Genomic DNA, 10,428 nt, shown 5'->3' with positions numbered 1-10,428 from the left:
AATTTCTTCGTAGAGTGGGGCATCTGCCCTTGTTCTGTTTTTCTGCAGGTGTCGGCAGCAATCACTGCACTGCTGCTATCCTCCAAGTACCCCCCGATATGTCTGGTTTCTACTTGGTTTCTGACATTCCTCAGGTGGAACTTCAACCTCTGCACCACAGAGTGCTTGCCACACTGCTGTTGCTGCAGTTCTCTGGGGCAATCTCCTGTGATTAAGACATCATCTATAGAATGGTACATTTTCACCTTCTGAGGAAGTGAGACCTCCCGTGGGTTTGTTGTGTTCATGGGAGGGAGCTGAGTCCCCTTCCAGCCCCACGGCTACAATCCCAGGAGGAGATGCCTCAACTAAGAAGGCTGAATCCCTTCCTTCGGCAGGTGTAAAGTTGATCCCAGCCTGTCCTGGCCTGACTGTCCTGTCTGATGATGGGACAAGAAATACGCTGCCTGCAGAAGTGGTTGTGTCACCATCCCTGGAGGTTTATAAAAGACATGTTCTAGGGGACAATACTGATGTGTTGACTTGCCAGTGTTCGGTTAATCACATGGTGGACTCAATTTTCTTAAGGGTCTTTTCCAAACTAAATGGTTCCATGATTCTACAAAATCCTGTTCAGACCAAACTCTGTCTCTCAGCAGAGAAATGACACTGCAGGCAGGCAGTGTGTCTGCCAGCTGAGGGAGGGAACAGCAGTGCTTGCTTCAGGCTGTTTCCCATGGGGTTCCCCTGGAGCCCCAGGGAGCCCTGGAGGGAGCCCAGCGGGACAGAGGCAGAGCCACCTTGGGCTGGGCCTCTGCTGCTGAGCTGGGCCTGGCTCCTGGGATGCAGAGAGATGCTGGCAAGCGGGCAGCGCTGCAGAGAGACAGCTCTGGCCAGGAGCAGGGCTGGGGCAGTGCCTGCAGGCACCCAGGGGAGACCTGCGAGCCTCAGAGAGCTTAAAGGCACTTGGCAGTGGAGGATGCTGAGAGCTCCCTGCAGGAGAAACCTTCCCAGCCCTGTGCATGGTAAGGCTCTGGGTGCAGGGCAATGCAGCTGCAGTTCCTGGAGGGATCTGCTCAAGCTGCTGCCTCGGACAGTCCATGGGATCTGTCAGGAGGACTCTCTTGGTTTCTCTGTGTAGATAAGGAGCAGGATGTGCTGCAGAGCAGGGCTTCCCTCTGCACCATGCGAGGGACAGGACAAGGCAGGTCCCTTGTCCCGGGGCTGGCTGCAGGCTGTGAATGTGGGTGTGCAGGCAGGGGTGCCCAGCGCTGTCCTTGGGAGCAGGGTCCCTGCAGCCCAGGGGCTGTGTGCAGGGGCAGGGACTCTGCTGCCTGCCAGGGTCAGCACTCAGCCTGCCCGGGAGCTCCCCACGGTGCTGGGGGAGAGAAGCTGGGAGGGAAGGAACAACCCCTGGTAGGGAAGCAAAACTGTTCTTGTGCACTGGAGAGGGTGCTGTGTGGGTCAGGGCTGCTCAGAGCTCCACATCACTCTGAGAACACTTGCAGAGGGTCCTGCTGAAAGGCACTGAGGCAGCGATTGCCTGATAGGGAAGGATTCTGAGCTCTGATGTTTTCCACTCTTGGTGGGCAGGTTGGGCAGTGGGAGCTGGGAATTTCCTTCTCTGCTTTGGAGAAGGCACCGAGAGTCTTGTCAGGACTTGTGTGAGCTGCTCCTGAGCCCCTGCAGAGGCAGAGATGCCCCTGGGCAGAGCCCTGCTGCCGGGAGGGGTGTGCAGGGCATTGCTGAGCACACAGCCCATGGGATGGGCTCTGGGAGCACTGAGAGGGAGCAGAGCTGGGCCCAGAGCAGCAGCTCCTGGCAGGGACAGCTCCAGGCAGCAGAGACATGGGCAGGGAGTGGGGGGAAAGTGCAGCCCAGGCCTGGGGAGGGTGTGTTCAGGCAGCTCTCTTGGTGTCTGGCACTGGAGGTGGCTGCTGGCCATGCTCTGCTGGGCAAGGAGCTGACTGTCTCTCTGGAACATCTCCTCTGCACTTCCCTGACTGGCTGCTCTGCCTGTGCTGCTGGGCTTGTGACCTGCCCCCAGACAGGCACAGCTCTCCCGTAGGGTCCTCGGGAGTGCACAGCTGGGGAGCAGCACTCTGCACTCGGAGTCCTTTGCTTCTGCTTCCAAGGGCTGTGTCCTGCTCTGTGTGTCACAGCTGCACCCTGGGCTGGGAGAGAGAAGTTCTGCCCTTTGAAACAGCAGGGCTCCCTACCTGGCACCAGACTCCACTTGTTCTTTATCTCATTCTTTCTCCTTTTCTCTCTCAATTTATCTGTGTGTGCCGTAATACTTGGGGTATCACAAGGACAAGTGCAGGGCAGCTGGGAACAAGAGTGATAGACTCTGTAGCTCTCCCGACTATGCACTGATCCACAGGCTGCTGAGCTCTTTCATCTGTCCTGTCCTAAGACTGATCGCATGCTCAGTCAGAAAAATTAGGATTTCTACACCTAAAAATGGCACTTCTCAGGTGAGAAACTTCTGAGATAATCCTGACAAAGTCACACAGAGGCTCTGCTCTGCAGCCACAATCCTCATAGCTGTGAGTGCAGGCACTGAACCTCTGTTACATCTGATGCCCCTTGTGGGTATTGGAGCTTTCACAGCTTTGTAAAACCCGTGCAGTGGCGCAGAGCTGAGTCCTTGGAGCCACAGTGCTTCTGCCAGCACACTCAGCACCAGCACCAGGAATGGGAAAATGCATTTGAACTTGAGGGGATGGTGGAAATCTTATGGGAAATGATCTGGTTTTATCCTGAGAAGCCTCCCCTAACCTGTCACTGCCTTTTTCTGCTCTGACAGTGCCCCATGCCCAGAGGCAGCAGATGGCCAACGGCAGCTCCATCACCCACTTCCTCCTCCTGCCATTCCCAGACAGGTGGGAGCTGCAGCTCTGGCACTTCTGGCTCTTCCTGGCCATCTCCCTGGCTGCGCTCCTGGGCAACGGCCTCATCATCACCAGCACAGCCTGCGACCAGCACCTCCACACCCCCATGTACTTCTTCCTCCTCAGCCTCTCCCTGCTGGACCTGGGCTGCATCTCCACCACTGTCCCCAGATCCATGGCCAATTCCCTCTGGCACACCACGGCCATCTCCTACACAGGTTGTGCTGCACAGGCCTTTTTCTTTCTATTTTTTATCATAGCTGAGTTTTCTCTCCTCACTGTCATGTCCTATGACCGCTACGTGGCCATCTGCAAGCCCCTGCACTACGGGAGCCTCCTGGGCAGCAGAGCTTGTGTCCACATGGCAGCAGCTGCCTGGGGCAGTGGCTTTCTCACTGCTCTGCTGCACACAGCCAATACATTTTCACTCCCCCTCTGCCGAGGCAATGCTGTGGAGCAGTTCTTCTGTGAAATCCCCCAGATCCTCAAGCTCTCCTGCTCACATTCCTACCTCAGGGAAGTTGGGCTTCTTGTGATTGGAGCCTGTGTAGCATTTGGCTGTTTCGTTTTCATTGTGGGGTCCTATGTGCAGATCTTCAAGGCTGTGCTGAGGATCTCCTCTGAGCAGGGCCGTCCCTCACCTGTCTTTTCCACGTGCCTCCCTCACCTGGCTGTGGTCTCCCTGCTTGTTGGCACTGGTATCTTCACCTACCTGAAGCCCCCCTCCATCTCCTCCCCATCCCTGGATCTGGTGGTGTCAGTGCTGTACTCGGTGGTGCCTCCAGCAGTGAACCCCCTCATCTACAGCCTGAGGAACCAGGAGCTGAAGGATGCTGTGAGGAAGCTGGTGACTGGATGTGTTTCAGCAGCCATACGCTGCTTGCTTTACCCAGGAAAAGGCTTCCAGTGTAGGTCATGAGAGGACAAGTCTGCCTTTCCTGCTTTACAACTGTTTTCCTGTTTCAGTTTGTTGTGATGTTGTCTTCATAGAAATGTCAGTTTTCATCTCCTCCTGTTTAAGTAGCCACTCGTGTTGTGTGACCCACAGCCTTTGTGTCACTGGAGGTCTCTCACTGTATTTAAGAGAAATAAATGATCCTGCAGCAACTTCTTCTCTGTGCTATGTCCTCACGTGGCAGGAATGAAGGGGAATGAAATCAGTTTTCTTGCTACTCCAGCTCTGGAATGGCTGCTCTGTACCTGGAGCAGGAAGAGCTCTTGGGGAGCCCAAGGGCTGTTGGGGACTGGCTGCCTGTACCGGCAAGGAGGACATGGAGAATACAGAGCCAGGCTCCTCACCATGGTGCCTGGTGGGAGGACAAAAGCCAATGGGGGATAGTGACAGAGGAGAGGTTGAGCCGGGACATAAGGAAACCTTGTTCCCCCAGGCTCAGGCAAGGGCTGCATCAGGTCACCCAGAGAGGCTGTGCAGTCTCTGGCCTTGGGGATTTCCAACTCAGACTGAATCAAGCCTTGAACCACTTCCTCTGACCCTGTTCCTGATGGGTTGGACTTTGTAACTCCTGGCGTCCTTACCAACCTCTGTTCTCTTATGATCCTAAGACGATGGGCTTATGAAGGGTCACAAAGATGCTCTGAGGGCTGAAGCATGTCTCCAGACATCTTCATCTCCAGATGAAAACAGGCTGAGAGAGCTGGGGATGTTCAGCCTGAGGAAGAGAAGGCTCCAGGGAGACATCTTAGCAACCTGTCCACACGTAAACAGGGCCTACAGGAAACCTGGAGAGAGGCTTTTTGCAAGGGTGTGCAATGACAGAAGAAGGGGGAATGGCTTTAGACTGAAAGAAGGGGTTTAGATCAGACATTAGGAAGGAATTCTTCCTTGTGAGGGTGGTGGGACACTGGCACACGGTGCCCAGAGAAGCTGTGGCTGTCCCATCCCTGGCCGTGTTCAAGGCCATGTTGGAAGGCGCTTGGAGCAACCTGCTCTAGTGCACCACTCTAAAACACTCCCGTAACACCCAGAAACACCCTGAGACACCTAAAAAACCCACCCACAAAGCACCTGATGAACACTCTAAAACATCCCTAGATCCCTGAAAACACCACTGGCATCCCCCAAACTCCTCATGTCCTTGTCCTCCCCCTGCTGTGATGCTGTGGCCTAAATCCAATCCTAAACCGTGACACTAAACCCTATCTCTGACCTAAAGCCCTGTTCCTGACCCTAACTCTAAACCTCACTTATTTTTATAATGTTATAATATTATAATAGAATGCAATTAAAATTATGAAAAAATACTAAGTTAAATAATATAAATAATAAAAAAATTAAAATGAAACAGATTCAGTAAAAACAAAGAAACATGCCTTTCTGCTCTTCCTTCTTCCTCTGTCTATTCTTTCTTTCCAAGGAAAAGATTCATTGAATCCTGGAATAACTCAGGTTATTCCTGAAGAGACCCCTGAACATCATCTTGTCTGGCTACCCTGCTCAAGGCAGGGTTAACCAGGTGAGATCATTCAAAGGCTCTTCCTTTCCTGCTGTCATCCACCAAGGAGCTAAAAAGGCACTCCATCATATTAGACAGGGAGTTAATAAAGACATTCAACAGTGTTGGCCCAACTGCTTGCACTGAGGGGTGTCACTCTTAAGTGGCCGCCAGGAGGAATCTACCACTGGTGACATTTGGGCTTGATCCAGCAGCCCACTTCCCCCTCACTAAATCCTCTGTCTCTTCCGCCCAGAGATCACCAATTGGCTATAAATAGATTATTAATGGTCCAGGTACAAAACATGCCCTTTTTTCCCCTACCCATACAAGTTCGGCAATCGCTTTCTTGTCCTACAAGCACCTAGAAGTGGCTGCAGGTGTATTTGGTCCATCACCTTCCAAGGGAGTGGGATGAGTTGAGCAGCCTGTGATTATCCAGAGCCTCCCTTCTTGCCCTTCGTGAGGAAAGGTTTGATGTCCGCCTTTTCCAAGGACCCCAGAACCTCTCTGATGGCTCTGACACGTTTGAGGGCACAATCCAGAAAGGATGATGGGAGCGTTTGCCACGAGCCTGCCCAAGGCATGCGAGAAAAAATCCCGCTGGGACATTGGGGTCACACACAGAAACGGCAGGGCCCTGGTGTCCACACCTGAGCTGTCCTCATGCACTCCTGTCACGGTTTAAGCCCAGCCTCATACACTCCGGGGTGTTCAGGGACACGAGTCCTCCCCTTGCACACACAGAGCCGTGTACTTGCTGCAGCAGCGTCTCTCTGGCCTCCTGTTGCCACTGCGAGAGGCTGGAGGCATCTCAGCCCTGCGGTGTTGTCACCCTGATCTGCACTCACCTGGGCCCAGCAGCAAAAGGAATGGGCATGGGGACCTCGGCTCAAGGAAGCAAACCCAGTGCTGCATTCAGGAAGGTTTCCAAGGAACGTTGCTATCAAAGTGAAGTGACCTCAAGACACTCTCTGCCCCACTGGCCTTCATGGAACCCCACGGAATAGCTGAGGGTGTTTGTGCTCACCCAGGGTTCATCTCCTCAACTACACACTGTGTGCATGCTTACATCTCACCTGTACAGTGCGAACTGCCTTGGAGCCCAGCTCTTCCACACAAATGCCCTTTGCCTGCCTTGGCCTGAGCTAACAGCGCTGCCACAAAACATGCCACTGCCACTGCCACAAAATACGTGACCGTATGTGATGTATACATCACCATCTGAACTATTATTTACATCATCTTCAAATCATTGTGAATTCACAGTTGAATTAAAAGTCAATCATTGCTTAATCAGCATTGGATTCCCATTTGATTTTAATTCAGTCCCTGATTAATTACCATTGGTCATTAATAAGGCCCTTTCAGTTATCCCCACAAGGATGACTTCTCTGAACCATTCCCCTGTGAAGCACAATGAGGCACAGCTCCAAGTCCATTTCCCTTCAGGCGTGCAGCAGCAGATCCAGCAAGTGCCCCCGTTCCCCACTGAGGGCCATGGCAGATGGAGGAAGCCCAGCACATCCCGGCTGGGTACAAAGAGAGCTGCAGAGAAGGTTCCCGAGAGCAGGACAGCTCCTGGCACAGGGACTATCCCAGCTCCAGGTCCAGCCTGCACTGGACGCCCTGCGCCTCCTGCCCTTGGCGGTGGGGTCACAGCGGGGCCCTTTGTGACCCGGTCTGTGACAGTCCCGGGCGTGGTCACGTCCCTTGCGCTGCCCTTCCCTCCCCTGCCCACATCCCTCCATCCCGCAGGGGGGCAGAGAGGCCCTGCAGCCGCCCCAGGGGGAAACTGGGAGGAGGTGGGGGCTCCCCAGGAGAGCAGCTCTGCGCTGGAGCCAGCCCAGGTGTGCCTGGGGCAGCCACTGCAGAGCGGGCAGTGAGGGCTCCCCCAGGGCTGGGCAGGGTCGGGGCCAGGGACTGCCCCCAGCTGGATGCTGGCACTGCTGGATCCCGCTTCCTCCTCACGCTGCCAGCAGGGGCCTGCGCTCTGCCCCTGCAGGGCTGCTGCAGGGTTACCAGAACCCGCCAGCGCCATTGCCCCCTGCCGCAATCCCTGCCAGGCTGCTGCAGGCCTTGCCAGAGCCCTCCCGGGATTTGCCACCTCCTGCAATGCCCGCTCGGCTCCCACTGCCTTTACCAGTGCCCCGGGCCCCTGCAACACCTTCAGGAGCCCACCAGGAATTGCAGAAGGTGGCAGGGCCTGGCGGGATCTGGCACAACCCGTGCAGGCTCGCCGGCGTTCCGCAAGACAGCAGGGACCCTGGTGTGCCCATGGAACCTGGACGTGCGTTCTAGACAGAGGCAGCAGCCTTGGGGGCCTGGTGGAGCTCGGAAGCCCTGCAGGTATTGCAGGGGCACCAATGCCCGTGGTGTCCAGGAAGACCCCTGGGCACTCTGGAAGCCACAGGATCCCGAAGGAATGCTGACCTTCCCCTGTAACTGCATTGCCACTGTCCTGCCTGTTACACCAGTTACTGCCCGTGTGCAGGCAGGTCTCTAAGGCAGCCAGGCTGGGAGTTGGTGCACAGCAGCTGCACCATCCAGCCGCCAGCTTCAGTGGAGAAGTCGGATGGAGGGAAAAGTGACGCAAGTCCCGGGTGGACGATGAGAGCAATGTTGGGTGGGGAGGTGAGGAGCGAGGTGCTCAGTGCAGCCCTGGACCTTAAGGGCTGCTTTTGCTGCCTCTGCAGGCCTCTGGAAGAGACATTCGGGATCAGTGGCAATGGAAGAGAAATTTCTAAACTGAAAAGTGATAAAATAAACCCTTTCAAATAACTTTTATCAGATGCTCTTTGTAATCTTCCTGCACTCAGAAACCTCCCCAATTCCCTGCAAGACAATCTGGAAGACATGACAAAAACCACAGGGTGAGACATGGCTCCTCAGGGTTTAATGAGCCCCATGGTGTATTTGGGCTGAGTCCATGAACCTCAGGTGCTGAGAGGAGACCGAAGAAACCTCCGAAGAAGTCCAAGTCAAAAAACAAAGCCCCAAGTCCCTTCAGCATTAATGGGCCCCACTGAGGGCTGTTACTGACAAAGCCTCCCCAGGGACTCATTAAAGCAAGTCAGTGGAGGCTGTGATTACAGGTAGACAAAGGCAAAATGCAGGTGTCTGATGGTGAGAAAAGCTTGGTTTGTTTGATGTAGCAGAAAGGCCAAGCCCTGACCACAGCCCTTGGAGAAGAAGAGCCTGAAATCCTGAGAATGAAAGTTCTCCTCATAGGCCTTGATGAAGGAGGCAACTGCCATAGCCCAGGGCACAGAGACCTTTTATTCTTTTGGGCCTTTCAGCCTTGCCAGAATCCTCACTCATCTCTGCTGCAGGCTGTCCTGCACTGGCCCATGCCTGCACCTCTTTCCCTTCAGGCTCTTGACACCCATCTTGCTTTCCCACCTGGCTCTCACCTGGCATTTCTGTACCTTCAGTCACATCTCGCACCCATCGCTGTCTGCTCCTTGAAACACAAAGCCATGGGCTGAGACACACTCCCTCTGGGTGACCTCTTGCACCACAACTCCACCTTTGGAGAGACATTTCTCTTTCCTAGCTTCGAGTCTGAACCTTCCAAGCTGCACTTTCTAGAGGTTTCCTTCTCTTCCCACTAGCAAGAAAATCTCCATCATCTCTGAAGCCACATTGCAAGTAGTTGTAGGCTGCTACTATAGTGTCAATTCAGCAGGTGGAGTGAATATCTCTCAGCAAGGCCATCTAAAGGAGGCTTCTAGAGGAATGGGTGATGCCATCAGGATAGAGAACTAAGCACCATGGGAGAGCAGTGGGAAAAGGGAATGGTCTGGATTGAGAACTTCCTGGCAAGAGCCAAAAGGAAAGGTGGTGTCCTTGGGTGCAAGGTACCCCATGCTGTGGGGGCAGGGCACCTCATCTGGGACAGCTTCCTGCCTGTAGCACCCTCTCTTCTGTGCACACCCCACTCTGTGCCCACACTCACAAGTGTCTCACAGAACCTTTGCACTTCCCCTGCAGCAGTGACCCCTCACTGCAGGAGGTTCCTGCATTCTCCAGGCTCAGGGATGGATCCTGCATTCCAGGCAAGTTTGGGTAGTGCAGGAGAGGGAGACAGGAAGGTCGGCTCATGGGGCATGAGGAGCAGTATTCAGGCACCATTCCACTTCTTCCTGTCACTTCACACCTTTGCAAAAAGCCCCACTCCAGGTTTCCTGTAGGTCCTGTTTGGGCACGGGCAGACTGCTGTCTCCTTGTAGCCTTCTCTTCCTCAGGCTGAACACCCCCAGCTCTCTCAGCCTGTTTTCATCTGGAGATGAAGATGTCTGGAGATTTGCTTCAGCCCTCAGAGCATCTTTGTGACCCTTCATAAACCCATTATTGTAGGATCACAAGAGAACAGAGGCTGGAAGGGACGCCAGGAGTTATCAAGTCCAAAACATCAGAAACAAGGTAAGAGCAAGAGCTTCAAGTCTTGATTCAGTCTGAGTTGGAAATCCCCAAGGCCAGAGACTGCACAGCCTCTCTGGGATACCTGATGCAGCACTTGCCTGAGCCTGGGGGAGCAAGGTTTCCCTATGTCCTGGCTGAACCTCTCCTCTGTAACTATCCCCCACTGCCTTTTGTCCTCCCACCAGGCACCATGGTGAGGAGCCTGGCTCTGTATTCTGAATGTCCTCCTTGCTGGTACAGGCAGCCAGTCCCCGACAGCCTTCCCTTCCCAAGATCTCAGGTCCCCATCCGCCTGCTCTTCACCGTGCTCCAGTTCTTGCCTGTCCTGAGGGCTCATTGCTAAACCCACTCCTGCTTGCCAATAGCATTCCTGAACTGGGGATCTGAAACCTGGATGGAGTATTCCAGAGCATCCCTTCCCTTGTTCTCCTGCCATGCTCCTGGTCATACAGCCCACCATGCTGCTGTCCTCCCTTGCTGCCAGGGCACACGCTGCCTCCTGCCCACCCAGACCTTTCCCATGGGCTGCTCCCAGCCAGGCAGCCCCAGCCTGGGCCATTGCAGGGGAGTCCCCTGCAGGGACCCCTGTGTCCCCTGCTCTCCTGCCCAGGACACCCTGAGAGCTCTGCAGCCCCCCCATGCCATCCCATCTCCCCACACCAGCACAACAGCCCCGG

At 54.7% G+C, this 10,428-nt stretch overlaps 1 protein-coding gene across 1 annotated transcript; it reads left to right on the top strand.

The window, feature by feature from the left end:
- Nucleotides 1-2,811: 2,811 nt before the first annotated feature.
- Nucleotides 2,812-3,792, top strand: LOC308228581 (olfactory receptor 14A16-like; the record flags this gene model as incomplete). Its single annotated transcript, XM_080631957.1, has 1 exon — nucleotides 2,812-3,792. One exon carries the CDS (start codon nucleotides 2,812-2,814, stop codon nucleotides 3,790-3,792), a length of 981 nt encoding a protein of 326 aa, XP_080488083.1.
- Between the last annotated feature and the right edge of the window lie 6,636 nt (nucleotides 3,793-10,428).

This window comes from Psittacula echo (genome assembly GCF_963264785.1).
Source record: "Psittacula echo genome assembly, chromosome: 19".
Classification (NCBI taxonomy): domain Eukaryota; kingdom Metazoa; phylum Chordata; class Aves; order Psittaciformes; family Psittacidae; genus Psittacula; species Psittacula echo.
This window is presented reverse-complemented; position numbering and strand designations above follow the sequence as displayed.